Genomic DNA, 23,838 nt, shown 5'->3' on the forward strand with positions numbered 1-23,838 from the left:
CTGAACTCATTTTCAAGAGCCTGGAGTGCTTTTCGACCTAAATAGCTGTTCTTCTCCCTTTCTTTCCCTCCATCTCTCTCTCTCTCCTTATTTTGACTGTTTCCAGACCTTGTTCCCGATGGTAATAGTGATGCAACAGAGAGATAATGAGTGTTTTTGAACGATCATTTGAAGCTTGTATGTTCTCCTGTTTGCTTGCTTCTCTTCCTCTCCTGTGGCCTTTTGTTTTCTCTCCTTCACTCTCTCTGCTTGTGTCTCACCAGTGGCTCGGCAATGAACGTTGCATATGGAGAAGAGGAGATGAAACGCTTCTTGGAGGAGGCCACTCAGGTGTCCCAGGTGAGAGCAGTGTTAACTCTTTGCGTGTGTGTGTGTGTGTGTGTGTGTGTGTGTGTGTGTGTGTGTGTGTGTGTGTGTGTGTGTGTGTCTGCACATGTGAGATAGACATCTTGCCTCCAATATGTCTCTCTCACATGTTGTACCTTGGCCTTTCATTTTTCTTGTATTGAATTAACATGTTGGGACAATTGATCTTTCTCTCCATCTCTCTCTCTCACTCACACACACACACACACACACACACACGTTCTCACACTCTCTTTTTCATGTTGCAATCTCCCTCTGCTTTCAATTAACTAATGCTACCAGCTGGCATGGCTGTTAGCTAGTACTGTGTGCACATCTCTTCTTTGCTGAGCGCTCAAGTGGCTTCGGGGTACTTGGCCCCTCCATGGGCCCCCAACCTGAGGCTAGAAGCATACACACAAACCCACATGCATATCACACCTGCAGTGCATCATAGCAAGCCTGTTAATGGTGGTTTTACAGGTTTAAACACAACAATAATGAAATATTATTGTGTCACATTTAACTCTTACACCAATGCATGCAACAATGTCTTTAAGGTATTTGAACAGTGACGCCTGTATTTGTTTTTCTTCTCTACTCGACCACATTGGATTTAAAATGAGACACTGACCATCAGATAAGATAAGATAAACATTTATAAATCCCTGGAGGGAAAATCAGGTGTCAGCAGCAACAGCAGAATAACGAACAGGAAAGGTACAGGGCAGAGTACATAACCAAACCAGGATAATAAGAATATAAATATAAATAAAACTGGCCCTAGATATCTGAATTGCAGAGAGTGAACATATCTACAGTCTAACAATAAATATAAATAGATAGATAGATATACTTTATTGATCCCAAGCTGGAAAATTGCAGTAATACCAGTATGGTTAATTTACAGTCCTTCAGCTTTTATTTAAGGGTGCTAATGTCTGCATCAGATGAGGAGTATAGGAATTGTAGCAATTTTACTACAAATTCCTGATTTTAGACTTGAGCATCAAATGTAATTGGACAAAATTCATATTTGGTGTCAAATCCTTTGCAGTAAATGACTGAAGTCGATGACCCAAAAACATCAACAGACACTTCCCTGGAGATACTTTGCCAAGCTTATGCTGCAGTCATCTTCACTTTTTGCTTATTTTTTGGGGAGTCACAGGCTGAGTTTGATTGGGGTCAGGTAACAAACTAGCCAAGAAAATTAAACTGTTCAGTCCTTAAGAAATAACCTTATTGTTTTCTTTAGCTGAAAAGAAAATATTTCTACTTTTGACATTTCTGTATTCATGTAAACACTCTAATTAAAACCTTATTTTGAACTTGGAGCCAGAATAACAAGATTTTCAGTAACTAAAATCACACACAAAAGGCAACAGCCTTTTTCAGACTGGGTTAGTTCCCCTTGGATTCACTAATTGAATAACCATCCTGCTGTCTTTCCTCCAGGAGCATCCAGTGGTCATCACCAAGTTCATTCGCGGTGCCAGGGAGGTAGAGGTGGATGCTGTGGCCAAGGCTGGCAAGGTAAAACATTACTGACATGTTCTGTCCAGTTATAACAGCTTGTGTTTTATTCTTCTGAATGCCACTGTGTATTTGAAGATGTCTTAAATATACAACATGACGTATTATCATGTTATGCCTGCAATAATGACACAAAGCACCAGAATGTAAAACGTCAAATATGACTATTTAGGAGACGATACATCTCTACATAATGTAAAATAATGGTGCACAGCTTAGCAGCATTGAAAACAACGCTATTTGTCTCACTTGTATATTTATTGACACCCCGTTTGACCATATTTTCATTTGTAACAGTATCATTGTTATTCATCTCTGTAGCATGGCATTTTTCGGTCCTCCATTATTTTTCAGTTTAAATGGGGAGGTAGGACAGATATTGAACCCAGTAGATGAATAAAGTGGAAGTAATCTCATTCATCTTCAGTGAAAAGACATTACAGCCCAGACAGATCTGATTGGGGGAATGGAATACATTAAAACCAAAAAGCAGGAAAGTGGTGTTACTAAATTAATTTTTCTTTTAGATTAGATCAGTTTAGGGCATATTGAAATGATTCTTGTTCAACAAACTGTTTTCATATCTGATTGACGTGCATCACAGATTTGCTATTTTCTTATATTTTTTCTATTTTCTTTTCTATATTGTTCAACTTAATTTATTCCATAGAATTATTAGAACATTCTAAAATAAAACACTAGAGTACAGTTTTTTGTAATGCCGTAATTCATGAAGAATTACATAGAAAAACAAAATAAAACACTGGCAATGCATCTATGAAGGGTATCTGATAATAAAAGAGAAAAACTGTAAATCTAAAAAATAATTAGTTTAAAGTCCTCCCTTTTTGTCACTTAAATTGGATTTTGATTGTGCAGAATGATGTGTGTGTGCACAAGAAGGTCGTTTTCATATTCATCTGGGGGAAAGTTTGGGAGGAAAGTTTCTCTGTGCTCACCTTCAATCTCAGTTTAACGTGTGAATGAATGAGCAGGATTTTGTGACATCCCAACTAGTATTGAAGCCAATCATGGTCCAGTAGTGTGATGTGGAAACTTAAAACCTTGTGCGGAGTACTGAAAAGTCAATTCTCAGTCTGAGTAGGAGACATCATGTGTCCAGCAGTTGAAATGAACACAATTTGCATATCCATAGAGTAGATTCTGGATTTTTCAATGAGTGAGTAGCAGTGGATGTAATATCAAGAATTTCTAACAAGATATTTTTTTGTGGGAAACCCATATCAAGACACAAATCTTTATTCAAAGCAGAGTATTTTCATATTCTTATGTCTAGAAGGGATTTTTAAATTAATCTGATTATAGTTCTTTCACTCACTGTAAATACTATTATATGAGTGGTAAAATGAAAATCTACAATGTGTATGTATGCACACATTCGGTTTCTACCTTTCTGTGAGGCGTTGAAAGGCATTCTGGGAGAATTTAGGAAATCACCAAAAGAAATGGGGCATGTTTAGGAAGGATATTTTTAAATCACATTTTGAAGTCTACTTTTTCTCTGACTCCTGAGACACATGGATCCTCACAGACTGATTATTAATGTACATTAAACTTTTACATTAACAGTCACTTAACAGTAAGTTGGTTTAACTTCTTAAAATTCATATAACCGTATAATTGTTAGTATTTTAGGTTGCAGGAGACGGCAAAGCCACCTAGATACTTGTCCCGAACGCCCTGTCTGTTTTTCCATTGTTTAGGCGGTGGGAGTCGTTTCAAGGGTGTCAGTTTGAACGTGGGCAATCCACTTGTATGGTAGATTTTCTCTCTCTACTTTCCCTGAATGCAGCCCCTCCATTATCTTCAGTATCACATTAACAAGCTGTCCATTCAGTGAATACCAAACGGGCCTCATTATTCCTGGCCAGGCTCTCTCTCTCTCTCTCTCTGTGTGTGTGTGTGTGTGTGTGTGTGTGTGTGTGTGTGTGTGTGTGTGTGTGTGTGTGTGTGTGTGTGTGTGTGTGTGTGTGTGTGTGTGTGTGTGTGTGTGTGTGTGTGTGTGTGTGTGTGTGTGTGTGTATAAAAGTCAGAGATAATACGTATTAATTACAGGCTTTATCTGAAGAGTGCTAATGAATGCTGTGGTTAGCAGCAGTTTAAATGAGCTAATGACACGGCAGCTCATTTATACACACACTCGCATAGAGTTGCTTGGTGATACAAATCTCCTTTCCTGTGGGTGAAATGTTGGAAGTTATTCTTTTGACACTGCATACTGAGGCACATTTTTTCTTACCTAGTTACCTGCCCTTCGTCCTGAACAAGTGTTGACCTGACTGAATTTATTAATGTCTTCCATATGCACAGTGCAGTTCTGGCTGTTTTTGAACTAGCTGCGCTGTGACATACTGTAGGTATAAACGCATCAATTCTGGAGGCCATCTGTCTCTAAAAGTCTGAAAGATTTTCATCAGAGAACAGACGAGGCTGTAAATGTTGAGTTGCCTTGAGTAGGGATATAAGTCGCTTATCAGAGCTCTGATCTGCATGCAAGCACTGTAAGTGTGACATAATATCTGTGTGTCTGCCCAGGTTCTGGTCCATGCCATAACAGAGCATGTGGAAGATGCAGGGGTACACTCAGGAGATGCCACCCTAATGCTGCCAACCCAGACTATCAGCCAGGGGGCATTAGAAAAGGTCAGTAAAGTCACTTTCAGCATTCACTAAGTGACTCAAACCATATCAATTATACTACGAATTGACCCAATTGATATTCAACTCCTTTAATGTGTGCACTCAAACCACAATGTACATTATACAAGACAGCCTCATATATATTGTTATGTTTGTGTTCTTTTTCCATCGATCTCAGGTGAAGATTGCTACCCGGAAGATCGCACAAGCATTTGAAATTTCGGGGCCCTTTAACACTCAGTTTCTGGTTAAAGGCAATGATGTCATGGTAGGTAATATTTCCTCAGGGTATGACTAAACGATAGATCGCCAATTTCACACCTGGATGCATCAAATGAAGTTCACTCTCAAAGTGAAATCACCTTGTGTTCACAATTATTTGCAAAGCTGGAGGGATTTAATGATCAATGGCTTTAGTATTATTGTTTCAGCTACAGTACGCAAACAGGAAATGTGTGCATGTAAAATCTGGCTATTTGTAAAGCACATTTGTGCGCTAGTAATTTACATAATCTGTACTTGGTGTGTTTATGTTCAGTCTGCAAGAATGGATGTCTTTTTGCTTTTCTGAAATGACAGTATTTGTGTTGTATACACTTTCAGGTAATAGAGTGTAACCTGCGGGCATCACGGTCCTTCCCTTTTGTATCAAAAACAATTGGTGTGGACTTCATCAATGTGGCAACCAAAGTGATGGTGGGAGAGCCTTTGGATGAGGCCAGTCTGCCCTCGCTGGAGAAACCCATCATTCCTGTAGACTTTGTTGGCATCAAGGTGAGAAGGGAAACTGATATAACCGCTTAAAGCTGGGAACTGCATGACTGGCTTTGTTCGGTCTTTATTTGTTTGATTCAATGTTGAGTTTTTGTATAGCACAAAGAGTAATGTATAAATTAGGATAAATAAATGTATGAGTAGTTGATAGTGTTATAATAAGTGAGGTCTTGATTGACTTGTGGCTTGAGCACAAACATGTAATACAACGGGCTACCCTTCAAGATGTTTTTGTAGCAGGGCAAGCAGAGCTTTGGTGCAGTCATAAGCACCAAAGATAATGATCTCCGATGGGCCTGTTTCACAGAAGACATTTTGACATGTCACAGTAGTCCAAAAGTACAAAAATGGTTTGTACACCCAAATCAGTTATAGTTTTCCTTTTATTCAGTCTTCATTGTCAATATTCAGCACAGGAAAAAAAAATTGTTACGGCTATGTTAGTATTGGTTTGGCACAAGGTGTTTGTCACAGTAGGAAAAGCAAGGGTGTAAATAACCAAATGAATGATGAGTTAGGGTGCTGGTATTGTGCCGAATGGAGCCATCATTAAGGTTATTAGTAACACCTGTGCTTTTCCTACTCTGCTGTGAACAGGACCTATTCTCTTGCGGAACTAGTTTCTCCGCCACACTTCCCAACTAGAAATTAGACGATACTGCATAATGGAAGTGGTGGAACGATCCAATGGTGAATCAGCACTATGTCAGACAGGGCAGAAAGGTAGCTATCATGACCTGGCTGATAGAACTGATTGCACCACCCAAATGTGTCGAACAGAATAGTCACAGAATAGCAAGAATAGAAGTGACATTAAAGGCACAATTCTTGATCCGAATGAAAACCGACCCTAGCCTGATGGCATTGACATTTACTGTAGGGCCCATTTATGCTTTTGTCCTATTGTCAAACCACCTCACCTATTCAGTTGAAAAAAATTTAGACAAAGCCTTTGTGGCCATGTCCGTACATTAAAACATTTTTTTTCTTAGAAGCTCTGAATTCATACTGCACGTAAAGATGGGTGATGCTAATGCAAGTACAAAAAAAGTACATGGGGCATTTGGCTATCTACCAACATATTTTTGTGAACAGCACTGAACAAGGTTGACAGCAGCTTTTGTACTTCAGCAAACATAACGATTCTGAATTCTGGGAAAGCAGCCTCACGTCCAGAAAAAAAAACCTAGACAATCGACCCAAGTGTGAAATCTCACTAATTATGTATGTGAAAATATTTGTAATTTATACGGTCCAAAATACATGGTTGTACCTTTTTAAGCACAAGCATTTTATTTGTAGCCCTCTAGTCTATTTATTGATCTTGAAACTGAATGTTCTGTCAAGAAAATGAAGATCAAATGCATCTATAGTGTTGCCCAAGCTACACAAGTATGGTCCAAGGTAATGAATTGGAAAATCCTCAACCGTTTCCCTGTGCTCACTAGCCTGTTGACTGTTTCCAGACAAAAGAGTCTTGAACGTGACACTAAAATTCACAGGGCACTATTTATGGCTCAGGCAGGTTTTACTTCTGGCCTCGCAAGAAAAACAGAAGATTTTGAGTAATATACAATGTATTTTAAAGGGCTTTTATATACCTGTGAAGTTGCTTAATGCTCTCAACTTATACAGATCTATGTAATTCTTAAACTAAAGTGCAAACATCCAGAATTAAGAGATTTAATTGCCACAAGTACTGTAGTGAGTTTAAAGGTAATTGTTAGTTATTCCTTAATTGTTTTACTTAGAAGACCTAATAACCATGCCTCTGAACTTCTTACAGTCTGGTGTATTAGGTACGTTTGGGATTAGTTCCCTTTTAAAGAGCCCTACATGTATGATATCTTAATACATACTGCAGTTTCCACTAGTACAGCTTCCATTGGATCACATAACAAAGACGGCAATTACTGCTCCATCCCTCTACCTAGGCATTATAGGGGGGCGTAGTAGGTGCTGTCTCATACCGACTGGGAGGCTTACTTCTTAGATTGGATGTGAGAGAGTTTACGTGTCGCCAGCTGTTCCAAAGCAATTTTTTCCAAAGTAATTTCTCCCTCTAATTACAACAGAGCTGCTGTAACAATGGCTGTAGTTTGGAGCCAATCACGCAGGTATAATCCCCCACTCTCCCCCCACCACCTAAAGTTTTCAATTTCTAGTCTGCATAGTGGTGGGGAATATTAATCAGAGCTCTGAATACTCCAGGCACCAGGCTTAAAAGACTTCCAGAGTTTACTTGGAGTCTATGATACAGACTTCATACCGCCTGACTAATATGGGCCTTTGCTAGAAACCCTGCCAGAATACACGATTGTATTAATGAAATGGTGCAACTGTAGTTTCTTTCTTCCTGTTTAACACATTATTGCTGCCTCAACATCAAGCCCCCTCTGTAAACACACTGTGATGTCTGAAACCATTATCCAGCCTTAGTAGCCTGAAGTGTGTGCCGTCAAAACATACTCTTTCTCAGCCTTCATCCTCACTGTCCTCATTGTATCATCACAAGGAAGACCATTCATTGTCTTCCAGAGAGACCACCTTCATTTATGTCTCATTTCGTCCCAACCTCACTCTGTTGCTCTTGCTGTCTCTTTTCTCTCTATGACAGTCCCTCGTTTGAGGCCACGTTGTTTTCCTTCCACTAACAAGTCCCCTTTGTGTAATTTCTTTCTCTATATACAAACTCATAGGGACAATAATACAGTTGTATTTATGATACTGAGAGGAAGAGGAGCAAGAAAACAACATTTGAGGAGGAGGAAATGGATTTAGTGTTAGTCCCTGGTGCACACTTATTGGCTGAAGAAAAATAACTAACAGTTTAATGACATTAGAGACATTATGGTGGCTTCTGAAATACACATTCTTGTATGACTTGAGGAAAACTACAAGCTAGAAACATCACTGCATACGTTTCTGTAAAAGTTTCAATGTTAGATGAGGACGACATGTTAGTACCATCCAAATGTGAACAGAAAAGAAGCATGTTGGCACTGAAATATCTAGTTGATGTGTTGATTGACTTAATGTAATGGTTAATGCATATCCTTTCAATGCCGTTCATTGCGCTTGGTCATTAATGCAGACTATTACCATATCTGCCCTAGTTTTCTCAGCATATGTTGCTCCCACAATGTTCTCCCACATGTACAGTATGTATGATACAATATGAAAATTGTTGCTTACTGAGATGTGTGGTTTGACTTTTGGTAACTATCTGTTATAGAGTTTCAGAAATCTGCAATAACAGTCTTTTAAACTTTCTGAAGCATACATTTTATCCTTTTTTGTCACTTCTTGACTTTTCAGCCAGCTTCTGTGGAGTCGGGATGTTAATGGTGAAGTAACTCACTTAAATTGCTGATGTGGTTTTGTGAACAGTAAAAGAAAATCTTTTGTACTGCGGTCTATCCCAATTCTCACTCTTTAAAACTCTGTCACAACTACTATTACTAATGCTACTAGCACCAATTCTAGCATCAGTACTACTTCTCTGACCCACATAGTATACCCTATCACCGTGAATCCAAACCAAAAACACTAGCAACCATCTAGCATTGGCCATCTAGAAACTTAACCTAGCACTCACCTAGCAATGACTTATAGTAATGACATACGAAAGTCCCAGCAAACCCCCACAATACCAACTATTTAGCCCTCCTTAGCACAACAATTCCACCAAACCTTTCTAGTTGTTTTGTTAGAAAATTGCATTGCGTCATTTGCAACGTCGGTAAAAAAAATGCCATTCAAATATGCAAGTACAAATGTAGCTGTTAATTTCCATTTGGTTGCAAATATAAAGACATTTACACAGGTGCCACTTCCACCTCCAACAAGAACCACAGTGAGCAACAATGTTATGTGGAAATGTCGCACTTTATTCATTTCCTTCTCCACGGGAGCTCAGCTGGGGCCCCAAGATAACATTGTTCATGTAGTGGAGCTTCACAGTTTTACTGTCTGTTAGGAGTGGGCGGTCGGTGTGGGATAGGGAGATGGGGAAGTATTGTCTGTGTGTGTTGGTAGGATGTTGTGGTTAGAGAGCCTTGGTTATTGTGACAGTCACATACATTATGTCCCAGAGACACACCATTGCATTTGGAGGACAAACCATTATAACTGAGACCACTGAGGTTCTTGTGATTCTATTCGTGAAGGCTTTGTGTACGGTTTCTCATTTTCAGACCATTTAACATTTCACTGGTTTTCGTGATGCCATTTTTCTAACGGCTCCTGTTTGTGGTTATACTTTCACTTCCTAGCTTCATAAATTTTGTGGTTGCTGCAGATTTGGTTCCGCAGTTGGTATGGTGGGTAAAATTGGGGTCCCTTCTTCAGTGGAATTATGTACAATTACTCTGCGCTGGATTTACACAGAGACCCACAAGCAAATGTCTTTGTGTCACTCGCTTTATGTATTTCACAAATTCTCCTCATTTTATTGTTGTTCCTTGTCTCTTTTATTGCACATCTAAAAGTTCCCTCTCACCGTTATTCCCTCTATGTATGTGTTCCTGTCCCTCTATTTCATTTTCTTTCTTGGTTACATCCTGCCATTTTATCTCTGCATACTTCTCCGTCTTTCTCTGGCTCTTCGAACAAAGCCAATGATAAGCGATGCCGGTTCCCTGTCTGCATTCTCTTCTTTTCGTTCCTCCTTACATTAGTATGCGAACATTACATCCAGCTGATTAGATAGCCCGCTTCAAGGATGAATCCCCCCCTAGTGGCCCTTGCCTATACGTGTGTGCGCGTACACATGAACCGCATAACGCCACTACACCTCTCTCTCTTTTTCTCTCTCTCTCTTTTCAAGGTAATAGAGGTTGTCTCCTTTTAAATGGAGAAATAAGAATGGCTTTCCACATGGCGCCCCACTATTCTTAATTTGTCTGTAATACAATAACGACAAGCTACTGTCTTCTGTTCTTGTTCTGGCACTTTCCTTTCAATCATTCTCTCCTCCTCATCTCCTCTTTTAAAATTTTTTGCTTTTTCTTCCCTCTCTTCTTATTTTATTCTCTTCCCATAATCCCTTCTTTTCATAATCCTTTGTTTCGTTTTGTTTCTCCTGTCTTTATAGAAATTATTTTTGTTCCCTCCTTTTACTCCAAGTCTTCTCATTCACTAAAGTTATTCTTTCTCCTATTTTTGCTTCTCACCGTCTCCTTTCACTGCTGTCGCTCTATCATTCAGGCCACCTATCTTCTTCTCCCCTTCCTCTCAGTGTGGAGACAGATTGTCAAACAGGCTGTTAAAGCGACTGGTGGCCTGCAATTTGCGAATCCTCCTTTCTGTACAGATTTCGCCCCTTTCCAGTCTGTCTGAACCAGCAGTTGTAGCCCTAATCTCTCGTTTGCTCGTTTCTCTGATGTGCTCCTAAAGTTTCTTAGACAAGAGACAAAATTAAATAATTAATAGCACTGGGAAAAGACTAGGGCTGCTGAATTAATCGATTTATTATCAATATCGCAATATGGCCAAGTGTGATATCCAAATCACAGAAGATGCATTTTTATGATAAAGGTAAAATGTGTGTACAAAACAGTTTTCTAATGAAGTACTGTAGTTCTGTAGAGATGCTCGGACCTACAAATCAAATAGAAAACAGGTTTGTTTGGTACAGACCCCAAAAAATGTCATCATGATGTTTGACCGCACATGAGTTTTTATCAGTGAGAATTAATTTTGTATTGCAAAAATCATTCCCACTAATTATGGATAATATTACAATTGCAATATTTCTGTCAAAATGATTGCAATATGATGTTTTTACCATATCTTATATCCCTAGAATTTTTTTTTTTTATTGGTAGTTGGTATGAACCGTCATTCATTATTACATAACAGACATTATTTGTCATTTATAGTATAGTATGCAATTGCCACAGGCTTGGTTCACCTGTTACTTTACAAGGCAATGCAAGCTTTGTTTCACCTCTAGGTGGCAGCAGTGTCATTAATCCCTAAACTAATTCCAATGCAATTTATGTGGGAAATTATTCTCTTTTGATTGCCACTTCATTTGCAGTACAATTAGTTTATAATACTGCCACTGCTGTTGGTAAAAACTAGTTTTTTAATGGCAATAATCCGCAATCTGTTGTAAACAACAGGCACAGCAAACGATAAACTATCATGAGAGCTGCCTTTTTGGTAAACTGATCCAACTGACCAAATGAAACTGGGACTTATAGTAACTACTGTTTGCCGCTAAACAAGGTGACGTAGTTTCAGTGGTGGTCGATTAGCATCACATGTGTGCTAACAAATCCCTCCCTCTTGCCTTCTTTCACCAGGCACCCATGTTCTCCTGGCCGCGGCTGAGGGATGCAGACCCTGTGCTCCGCTGTGAAATGGCCTCCACTGGAGAAGTAAGCCCAACCCAATTTTTGTTTTAATTATTGTCTATGTTTTTTTCTTTGGGGGGGGTTCTGGGCACAAAGGACCAAAGTCTGCAAGCTGATGGGCTCCAAATAAATATTTGATTAACATTTTGATTTGAACGATCTTCTTCAGGTCAGAGCTTCCAGTTTGGTACGTTGCCTTTAAAAAAGAGAATATTTATTTGGAGCCCATTAGTGTGCAGACTGTTTTTCCTGCTTTGTGGCCTTCAGTGATGTTTTTTTTTTTTTTTGTCCCACACCAGAATAATTTTGCCTGGATGTGTGCACTGTTGTTTTTTTCACCCATTTAATTTGAATCCAATCCAATACAATCCAACTTTATTTGTTAAGCACTTTAAAAACAACCAAAGTTGACCAAAGTGCTGTACAGGAGAATAAATGAAACATCATAAATGTAAACAGTGATGGTGAGGAACATAGACAGTGATGGCGACAACACTTGAAAGCCACTGTGGCAGACAACACGGGCGAAGTCCGACGGTGACGAGCTCGATGTCCGGGCTGCAGACATGCTCTTTCACACAGACGTGCAAGAGCAAGTGTTTACAGTGACTCATGCGTGTCTATTTGGGTTTTATTGCAGGTAGCTTGCTTTGGACCAAACATTTATTCAGCCTTCCTGAAGGCTATGCTGTCGACAGGCTTTAAGCTACCGCAGAAGGGAATTCTGATTGGGATTCAGGTAAGACTACAGCCATCTGGAAGTCCACTTGCCTCCTGTTTGTGTTTCCTTTTGGTACCACCTGCCCTCAAGACACCAAATGCAAAGTGCCGAACAGGTGGCTTAAATCCTATAGGCTATAACAGCTTCTTACAATGCCACACCTTGATTCATGTGACTATTAACAATCTTGTGTGACTTTAAGTCTCAAGTGACATTGTGTGAATGACCCAGAGAGGTTTAATACCCATCAGTCCTCAGAACTGGTGATACCCCTCAGATGAGAGGGTAAGATTAGTAGAGCTGATGCTGTTATACCTGAATGAAAAAGAGGAAATACACAGGCATGAAACTCAGTCAACAACTATCCAAAACAAACAATAATCCTCATTATAAAATATCCCACAGTGAAGAGGAACATCTCACAAAAAATGACAACTAGTTCAGTACAAAAACGTTTTCCTCATCAACAAAGTGTTCTTTCAAAAAGAAGTCTTGAATCACTATTGCTGGATAAACTTACTGCAAAGACATTTCCCTTACTCAGCTGCAGAAAAGAACAAAATGTAAGCTGGAGCACTGTACTGTTTAATGACACCACATTACATGAGTTTTAGTAATTAAGTCTCGCTGCCACCCTGGGTTGCCAAACTGCTAGTTTGACTAATGCAGCTTTAACAAAACACTCACAACACTATCTGTATAATTGGTGCTCTTGGGGAACAGGTCCACTTCAAAGCAGCTACCTGGGGTCACATACACACCGTAACATGGCTGACAAGCAGAAACATTTTAGGCTGACAGATCCCGAACACACAGCAACACGGATATTATTAACCTCCGAAAGTTTTGAGAAAGATTGTGGTAGGAGGATTAAAACAGTCTTTATTTGATTGTGAGGCAGTCTGGTGGCCTTTAGCTTAAGGGTGGTAAATTTCAGTTTCACACAGGTGCTATTGAAATGTGTCCCTCGTACTATTGCACTATTATTCTATAATGTATCTATATTATATATAGATTTTATATCTTATTTCCTACATTGGAAATGTGTCATAGTTCCACATTTAACGTAGTCCTTCTGCCTCTGTAATTGTGACCATTTTCTAAACACCTCAGCCTATTTATTGATTAACCTAGCATAGCTAAGCAACCATTTCTAGGCTTGTCAATCACACTTTGCAGTATTCAACATTTTAAAGCATGCACAAGGGGTACTAGAGCAGTACTTTGAATCCAATGTTTGAAAGATAGGCTTTGTTGCCTTTCACCTTTTCAAAGGCAAAAACACAAGAGATTGTTCCAAGTAAGTGGCTAATGTTAGCTTACCACCTAAAGTAGTCACTTCCTCTGCCAAGGGAAGCTAACTTAACATTAGCTAACTTAATTGTTTTGTAGGGCTGCAGATTACGTTAGGGAAATTCCCAAAGTTGGCAACCGTTTGGTGAACGTGGTGGAGCAGTTAGCGAATAAAGAGCCATACATTTCCCTCAGGAGATTGTAGAGAGCAAAACAGAGCTAAAAGAACTGTGAATATTAGACTTCATTTGAATGCTAATGTGGTGAATAAGCAGCTGTTTCAGGTTAACCTTTATAACCATAAAAGGTGTTGTGTTTTTAGGTAGCAGGCTTTTAATGCTTACATTTGTTGCTTTGTGTGATTTGACTGAAGTAACCCTAATTTACACTCGTAGCACACACTTTATGCATCATTATAGAAAATGCAGTAAAAGGGTCGTAGCTGCAATGTGCTAATGCAGGGGGTGAATGTGAAACTGCTGCTTTACTGGAAAGTTTGCACATGTCAACGTTTGAAAATAGAACCATGGTGTATCTTGAAAAATTGACACACGTCAACTTGCAGTGATTAGTGTTAAGACACCCCCGGCGTGTGAGTTTATATAGAAAGTAATGGATGCTGGTGTTTTGATGCATGTCATATTCTGTCAGTGTGTGTGTTTCCATTAATTTCTTATGTACCGACAGCAAAAATGAATACTATGAAGGGGAATACAGAGTGCCTGGTATTGGTACATGGTGCATAGTAGTGGTATATTAAGACATAGGGAGACAGTGACAACTAATGAGACTGTAGCTTACTGCTGCTGTCTTGTCATTATCTCTCTCTCCATCACACTCTCAATTCTCTCTGTTTGCCTCTGTCTTTTTAATTAGCTGCACCATTTTTGCACCAATACCAAGGCTACGTGTCAAAATCGCAAACCAAATTAGAAGCCTGTGTGTCATGTAAGATTATTATTATTATTATTATTATTATTATTATTATTATTATTAAGGTTGGCTGCAGAATATAGAAACTACATCAAACTATATCACAATGGTTTTGGGTGAGACAGCAGTAATCTTAGCAAGCCTATTGTTTACTAAGCTGAAGGGCACCCAGTTTGAGCATAATCAGTTGCAAATTAGCAGTAAAAACTCACAAAGGAGCTTTCAGCAGTGTAAGTATCTTTGGTGGAATGATTTTTCAGGTGCTGTGTGACAAATTTATTTTTTGAAGACTTTAAACCTATCACAAATCCAAATCAACAGGGAACGTGGAGGTTGCTGTAATTGCGGGAACTCTTTTCAAGCTTTAAATGTTTTTCTGTAGATTATTTTATTAGCAATGACAAGGCAAAGAACAAATTTCATGTCATAATAATGTACATTTTTATATACAGTGGTTAACATGACGCATGTACCATCTAATGCCAATAAATACATGTTACTGACACATTATTTTGAAAGTTCACAACTAGGGATTTGATGATACAGTAAGCTTACAGCTTGGCAACGGTTCAGGGTTCACAGTTTGATGAACATATTTTTGATATACTTGGACTAAAAGCAAACAATAAACAAAGACAGAGATTCATTATTTATTCCTCCTCATGTCCAAAACAACAGTGATCTCTACAACACTGAAACTTCTGAAACTATGATTCTGGGTGCAAGTTGCTGTGGGTAGGCATACCCATTTGTTTTCTTTTTTCAGCACAAGTGACTGTGTTTAACTAATTTCAGCAAAAAACTAAATATTTTGTGCATTTAATCATGTTACTTGTGAACTTGTTTGACCGCACAAATACAGCCTCCCTCTTTTATATCAAAAAACCTGTTGATTACCAAGTCTTTCACAATGTTTAACAATGGACAGAGCTGACCGTAAACAGGCAAAAGGCCATGTGTTGCAAACTGTGGTAAAAACCCCAAATGAGACGCATATTTCAAATGTGCTGTATACATCCAGAGAATGGTCCTAAAACCTGAATAATATTGGCAGATCCCACGTCTGAATTGGAAACAACATGCTACATTCAGAATAATAAATATCCAAAAGGAATATTAACCTTATTACATGTGGCATTCTGTCATATTCAGAATAATAGTGGAAAATGAATGTGCTTGTAAACAAGGTCAATGTTGCCAAAAGACTGTCCAGGGATTGGCACATTTTTCACCCAAACAGAACTAAAAAAAATAAATAAAAAAAAGTGCCCAGATAACATTTTATTATAAGGTTATTTTACCAACATTCTCCAAAAACTATAGTTGGCACCAAAACACAGATTTCCAAAGCAAATGTAGCGAACGCTAGCATTCAGTTGTATTATAAATGAAGTGATAAAGCAATATTCCGTCAATAGAAAGACCCAGGGGACGCTACACTAGACAGTGAGAACTCAGCCAGACTTTTACCTGAGCTTAAATGTTTGAGCAGTAAGCACAGGGTCTTGAGTAAAAAAAAAAAAAGTGCATACAACTGGAGTTCCTTGTAAGTTTGGAAGATATTAACCCTTTCTTGGAACACACAGTCAATGTTTCTGTTGTCACTGTCACACACTGAACACATGTACTGTCAGAGAACTCGGCAAAACCGTCCCAGTTGACGGTCCAAAGTTAAAAAATATGCTACATAACACTCCACGTGCACTCCAGGTTGCTTATATTCTGTTCAGGAGAAGATTTCTTACATATATTCACTGCAATCCTTTTTCATGTCATCACATTTTGTACCATAAAATGTCCTCCAACTATGTGACAAATGTGACAAAAAGTGAAAAAGTTGAAGGGGTCTGAGTATTTCCTGAAGCCACCGTTTTAGTACTTGGATATGTTCCTATGAGCTACACCCTACATATGACAGCATTATGTTTGTTTAGGGGTTGTAGCAAATTGACAATAATACACCGGGGATGCCATTTAGTCAGAGATGAATGTGGTAAAACATTTTGTTTAATAGTTAAACATCTTAAGTCTTTATTCCCATCATTCTGAAGGCTTCACGAATGCACTATAGATAACTCATTTGAAAAGGGGAATTTTAAAGAGATAAACTTTTACAAAACACGTATGTTCTCTGTATTAATGCTGCATTTTTGTTTCTTTCTACTTGCCTCCCATCCAGCTTTCGTTCCGACCCAATTTCCTGGCTACAGCACACCAGCTGAAAGAGGAGGGATTCAAGGTGAGCACTGAAAGCTCAGACTTCATTGAAAATCAGACACTTGTTCCTCTATGATTTTTAAACACTGGTTGATGGAGATTTCTGGTTCTTATGCTTCTAAAAAAGACTTAGCTCAGTCCCCTCAATATTGTTTATCACATTCTGTTGTGATGTTATTTCTGCCCTCTAGCTCTACGCTACTGAAGCCACGTCTGCCTGGCTGTGTGCCAATGATGTGCCTGCCACTCCAGTTGCCTGGCCCTCTGAAAAGGAAGGAGACACCAGTTTGCCCAGTATTAAGAGGTTGGGAAATATTCATTTTGAACAGTAAATTTGCATTTTAATACTTTTGACACTTTCATGGAAACATGGAAATGAAGCCAGCTAATGTAGAACTATGAGCCCAAACTTGCTTACTCCCAGACTTGCTTATGGTTTCCTGAGGCAGGGCTTAAGTAATATATAAATTGTGTTTCATTAGATTCAAAATTGGGATATCTAGTCTAATATCTAATCAGATACTGCCTTAAGATCTAAGGGCATAGCCCTTCATTATAGCTGAAATACGCTGACAAGATCAAAGATGTAGCAGACTTAGAAGTCCAGAGTCATTGCATTTGCCAGAAATAGGGCTTGAATAAGTAGGATGAGGAAAGTCTTATGTCAGACCAACGCCAAGTCAAGTTTTGGGAAATCAAAAAAGCAGTTGAAGCATCTCGATTTTAATTTGGCTGTGGTCAACAAAAAAAGCCAACTTATAACTAATACTTTATCATTCAAAAAAACTCAACTTTTAGCTGACTTCACTTCTTCCAGTTATTGTTCAAATTAAACCTAGGTTTAATGCCATTCGCTTTCAGTTGTCAAATGTAGAACCTCCTTTCAAACGTTCTAGCAACATAGAATAATTGCAGCAGGCTGACTTTGACTGCAATCTTCAGCTAATGATTCCACAAACAATTCATGATTGTGCTACAATGAAGCCATCTGGACCATATGTTTGGAAATGAGCTGGTGAAGAAGAGGATGTTAAAGGAATTTAATAGGCCCAGACCAAAACGACACACACAGACACACACACACACACACACACACACACACACACACACAGACACACACACAGACACACACACAGACACACACACACACACACACACACAGACACACACACACACAGACACAGATACACATAAGGCTGGCATCAGCTGTGTGAGGTTGCATAGAGGCCAACTCTTTATAGAGAAGAACGTGACCTTTGTTGTCGCTGTTGTCTGTCCTCCATATTTTGTATTAGAATTCAGTCCTAATTCGAGGCTGTCTGTCAAAGGCCTTCAAATGAAAAAAGCAATACAGAAACCGAGTTTTCTGTGTGCTTTGTGTGTGTGTGAGAGAGAGAGAGAGAGCGAGAGAGAGAGAGGAGATTAACTACTTCTACCTCCAGCAGAAACAGTATGGTCTATAAAGTTAAGTGAAATATCCAGGTAATAAGCACTTTGACTTGCTATATATTTAGATGATTTTCTTCATCATTCACTGGTTGACTTTTCTCTCTGTCATATTGTGCTGGGCAGGTAGGTTACGATCAGCTTGTCAAAGCTAGTTTGCTTAACAGTTTTACATAAGGGCGTCAGTGAGAGCCATTGGGACACAACTGTATGGACTGCCAAACCAGATTAATGTGGTTTAAAAACTGCAGAGTTGGGGCATAAACATGATCCACATGAGTATGCAAACACAAATGACAAACCCATTGGCACATGACCCCAGTGCACATACTTAAAGTGCAGCACACAACAGTGGAGGTAACAAATGTCAACCCTCAATCAGGCGATGGAACTAATCAGAGCGTTTCCATAATCACAGTAATAAACAAATATAGAGTCTGCGGAAGAATGTGTTTTCTATTGCATTCCTGTCTGAATGAACATGAACATCTTCTCTGATTATGTTATCTCTGTTTGTATTTATAGACTGATCAATGAGGGTCATATTGACCTGGTGGTCAACTTGCCCAATAACAACACACGCCACCTGAAGGATAACTTCGTCATCCGCAGAATGTCTATCGACCACGGTGTTCCCCTCATCACCAATTACCAGGTCAGTAAACGTCATACCAGTGTGTCTCTCTCTCTCTCTCTCTCTCTCTCTCTCTCTCTCTCTCTCTCTCTCTCTCTCTCTCTCTCTCTCTCTCTCTCTCTCTCTCTCTCTCTCTCTCTCTCACTTGATGAGCTTCAACCTAATGTTTCTTCTGTGTGCACTAGGTGGTGAAGCTGTTTGCAGAGGCTATTCGCTATGCGGGTGAGCTTGACACTACCAGCCTCTTCCACTATCGGCAGAAAGAAAACCAACATAGAGAGGCTAGCCAGCAGGGCTGAAGTTTCCTTCATTCAGTTCCATTTGTGGAATAACCGTATTAAGTGGGAGCAAATTTCCATCACACAGTTTTAATCCATTTTCCCAGCCAGTGGTGTCAAGAAGGAGTAGGGTTATGTTAGTGGTAGGAGTTGCAGACTGTCAGGCATTACCTAGACCAAAACACACAATAATTAGCAATGTTGATGACAATTTTGGTACCACTGTTTTAAAAAGGGTTTATAGGTTGTAACTTATGGTTTTATTACTTGTCAATACATTAATTAACAAATTATTTGGGTAAGCAGGTTGTGAAAAATATCTGATTGATGCTTAACCTCCAGCCTGACACATGCTTATATGAATGTTTAAAAATGACAAGGGGTCTAACAGTAATTCATTGTAAATATTAATACATTTTTAAAAATGTATTCTGGACGAGATGCTCTGCAAATCTTTCCTCAGAAAGTCAGAGGTCAAGCAGTCCCTTACAGGAAAGTGTCAGCTGAAGGAAAATAAACACCAGCCAAAATAAATGTTTTACAAACTGGTAACCCAAAAGTTATTAATTATTGAGCAATTATTAAGTATTGAAGAAGTTATTATAATTCATAATACACCTTTAGTTAAGTAAATCCCTGAGGGCAGTGTTGGTGGTGTGTGACAGTGATTATTATTTTTTGCTTTTATTCATGATCAGTTTTTTTCTTTGTTTTTTTTTTTTTGTTTACTTTTGAGGGTCTCTGTGGATATGATGTAATGAAATCTTTCAACTTCTGAGCTCATTTTAATACCAAAGATTTGGCCAAATGTCTTGGTCTTACATTTTTGTTTTAGACTTAAAATGTTGTTGAAAATGTATTATAAAGTAAACATGTACTATAAGCCTGACTGTTTATAAGTTAGCTTTAATGAAGGTGATCCTTATGCATTTTTTTGATAAGGAAATTTTATTTTTCAAGAGTTCTAGCCTGGAGCCCTAGCTTTAAAGTTTGAAGTTAATGACAACTGATTTGTTTATATATTTGGATTTATGTGTGTATATACTGTATGTTTCAAACTGAGTCTGTGTTTGAACCTGCTCTGCATTCTAAAATATCACACTCCAAGTGCATTTAACTATACTCCGTATAGAAATAATGCCCCCACTCTCACATTTTGTTGTTGTTCATGTTTGTGTTATGTAACAATCTGCTGAAACACAATAAAGTTTTCTCTCGTGTGTGTGTGTGTGTCTGTGTCTGTGTCTGTGTCTGTGTCTGTGTGTGTGTGTGTGTGTGTGTGTGTGTGTGTGTGTGTCTGTGTGTCTGTGTGTGTGTGTGTCTGTGTGTCTGTGTCTGTGTCTGTGTCTGTGTCTGTGTGTCTGTGTCTCTGTGTGTCTGTGTGTCCATTCACACAGAAAACAGTATGATACAGGTGTATTTATACATGAGATGGTGTGCTGTTGTGCGCCAAATAACAGTATGGTACAAGAACCTATGAAGAAAATCTAGAATTGTGTTTCCTTTCAACACTTGACCTACCATATAAGTCTATTAATGCAGTAGTATGCACAGTATGCATTTAGAAATCTCCTAAAAGCACAAGCCTATAAAACAGCTGCATCTGACAGACATATGGAGTGTGGCGTAACCTCAAGATTTCTTTTATTGGGGCGTCTAGTTGTAGTTACACAAAAATATCTATACATCCATCTACCTTATCTATTGCCACCATTTGGTTTGTATTTTCTGTGCAACATGGCAGTTCAACATAGTGGCCACCCACGCCATCTTCAGATATAAGCGGCAAACTCTAAAGCAACAGAAACAATTACACGCTAATGAAAGCATAACTATGAATATTCCATTACTGCAGAAAGAGTGTATATGTAAGAGCCTCTTACATATACACTAGACCTTTAAAATCTTATTAAAGCATATTAAAATCATGTATACACATCATTAGCATGATCATGCCATTGGGGCAAATGAGTAGTACATGGCTAACTACAAGTTCACTCCAATACTAACACAGGCTAATGCTATTACAAGGCTATACAGTAAGTTATTTTGTACCCTTGCATACCTGCTCCAGGTTCCATTTACAGACTTTCCAAAGACTGCTAATATCAATCTGCCAGCAAAATCCTTGGCAACCATCCTCCAACTATGTGATCCAAGTTTACCAGCATCACTCCTCTGCCCCAGCTACTGTAGGTAACTCAGGTTACCTCAGAATTTTTATTTGATTAAGCAGCATCCACTACATTTACCTATTGCATTGTAATATCCACAAATAGCACACCCCAATGGCCACAGGATGACATCAAAGACATGACAAAGCAAGAGGGGGCAATTGGTATCCACCCAGCAAATGTGCTCTCACTGTTAGTGTAATATACTCATTACCGCCACTCAGTGGTAGTGATGTTACATCTAATACAGGAGCCCTGAGGATTGTTTCATTATTCAGGAACAGATATCTAAACCAGGGTTGGAGCTTACTTCTGATCTGCAAAAGTCACGACTAACGTTTGAAAAAGCCAACTGCTATGTTCTGTCAGTGAACATGCAAATGGCGTGAACAAGACTAAACCACTAGGGGATTCATCATTATAAAGTTCAGTGAACTACACACACATGCACTAGTGGTGTAGAAGAGCAGACCAGTTTTTTAAAATGCACAAGCACAGTTACTGTAATGAACCATGATTTGGTTGCCAAGATGACATTTACTGTGGACTGCATGTGTCAAAGCAAATCTTCCATTTGATCATTCACCTCATAACAGAATAAACTGGAAGCTACTGTATTAAATGGCACAAGGGTACATATACACATGCTGTAGCATCATCTGACCCAAAATGTCAGAGTGCTGTGAGGAATAACTCTTCATAAGTTTACACTCTTGTCTCTGTAGGAATTGCATTCCTTAATACAGCCAAGGGTTTTGGAGTCACCAAAATGATCAGAATATACAAAAATAAATGTAAAAATGTTTAGATATAGAACTGCTTGTACAAGCATCTTACTTATGGCATATAATCATCTAATTACTAAAAAGATAAATACTGTTTCTTGGGTCAGGACACAGCCCACACAATGGAGAAAGGAGGTTAAGGATGTTTACTTCATGGAAGACATAAGAGTAGAATAGAATGCCTTTATTGTCACTGTACACATGTACGATAAGATTAGAACGCCAATTCCAATAGCAGTGCAAAAACAGTACAATTATCAAAATATATACAATATAAACATAGGACATAAAGTAATAGTACAAAAAAACTAAAACAAACTGCAAGGTCACAAATAACACATATTCTTGACTTAGTGGTGACTAATAACTTCATATTTTTCTCAATGGACGTAAACTAAGAAACAGTGAATCAATTCATGTTCTTTCTGCTATTTAAATATGAACATTTGTTTGTTTATTATTTTAAAATAGAATGTATATTTTCCCTGGGTTCAGTTCATGGGAACTATGTATGGACATTGAGAAATGATGACGAACTGCTCTCTAAAGAAATTAATGTCTGTATTGTTTCTCTGAACATGCCATTGTACTGAGATACTGCATTAGTCAACAAGAAATAAAAAGTAAAGAAAAAAAATACAGCTAACGGATGTCAAGAAGTCAAAAGTCCCACGACTGACATAAGTGCAATTGATGGGGGAAAACATGGACAAAATGTGCAATGAACCATGAATAATCCACAGTTTATGTTGCAACTGACTGCTGATAAGGAAGCCAAACTGGGGAGTGGGCAGACATGCTTTAGAGTTTTGGTTAAGTGTAATTTGTGCGGTATAATTGCAGCTTTTTTGGTGCAAGAGCAAGAGGGAGAGAGAAAGAGAAATAATTAGTTCAAGGGAGAAATCTAAATATGTTCACAATTCCTTGTTATCTTATGTTCGTCAGCCAGAATAGAAAAAAAAATCCACGTTTCTTTTGCTTTTCTTCAACTGGTCCCTCAGACACTGAAAATATCAAATTCGGTACAAGCAAAGTCTCAAATCCTGTTCAGTTGAGCTAATTCTACCACAGCAGCCCAAGGCCAGCAGAGTCACGATTCACTGCAGGCCCAGTAACCAAGCAACAGGGCTGCTAGTGGTGCTCATTGCTGACAATAACTCCCAGGTAGACCCCTATGTCTTGAGCAGTATGTCTGCAAATCCTACTTTGATTAAAGTGTACTGTTGTTAAATTTGTTATTATGAAAAACTGATGTTCTCGGGTCTGCTGGCCTTGAATCCTCTTAGAGTACACCAAGGTCTTGGTTCCCATGTGAGACAGCCTTGGGCTGGCAAAATTATAGACCTTGCAGAGGCAGAATGAAAAAGGAGAGGATCTGGGGGAAATAGAAACTGGAATTCCTGGTAAAATGAGAAATTATTGTTACAGATCTATATTGTGCCACATCCCGTCATCTCTGTGGACTGCAGTTAGGCTGCAACAGTTCAAGGAAGCTACCATTGAGGTTAAGCCAGTGTTTAACAGAAGCAGAACAGAACCTTTAAATTATATGCAAATCGATATTAGACATATTACATTAGATATATAACTAATTTAGTTTTTAAAGACAATAAAGAAATCAGAATATTAGGGTCATTTCAAAATCATGTGAATCAAAAATAGAGCGAAATCAAGACTTT

The 23,838-nt window shown here is 38.7% G+C and overlaps 1 protein-coding gene across 1 annotated transcript in view; it reads left to right on the forward strand.

Moving 5' to 3' along the window:
* The window catches only part of cps1 (carbamoyl-phosphate synthase 1, mitochondrial), a 49,587-nt gene extending 29,167 nt beyond the window's left edge, over nt 1-20,420 (forward strand). The window contains exons 28-38 of the mRNA XM_051403918.1: nt 264-339; nt 1,804-1,881; nt 4,438-4,545; nt 4,721-4,810; nt 5,146-5,316; nt 11,628-11,702; nt 12,319-12,417; nt 16,805-16,864; nt 17,034-17,146; nt 18,814-18,943; nt 19,108-20,420. Of these exons, the coding sequence (XP_051259878.1) occupies nt 264-339; nt 1,804-1,881; nt 4,438-4,545; nt 4,721-4,810; nt 5,146-5,316; nt 11,628-11,702; nt 12,319-12,417; nt 16,805-16,864; nt 17,034-17,146; nt 18,814-18,943; nt 19,108-19,221 (1,114 nt within the window). The 3' untranslated portion in view covers nt 19,222-20,420. The remainder of the gene's footprint in view (nt 1-263; nt 340-1,803; nt 1,882-4,437; nt 4,546-4,720; nt 4,811-5,145; nt 5,317-11,627; nt 11,703-12,318; nt 12,418-16,804; nt 16,865-17,033; nt 17,147-18,813; nt 18,944-19,107) is intronic.
* The last annotated feature ends 3,418 nt before the right edge of the window (nt 20,421-23,838 follow it).

Source organism: Dicentrarchus labrax, unplaced genomic scaffold (assembly GCF_905237075.1).
Source record: "Dicentrarchus labrax unplaced genomic scaffold, dlabrax2021, whole genome shotgun sequence".
Classification (NCBI taxonomy): domain Eukaryota; kingdom Metazoa; phylum Chordata; class Actinopteri; family Moronidae; genus Dicentrarchus; species Dicentrarchus labrax.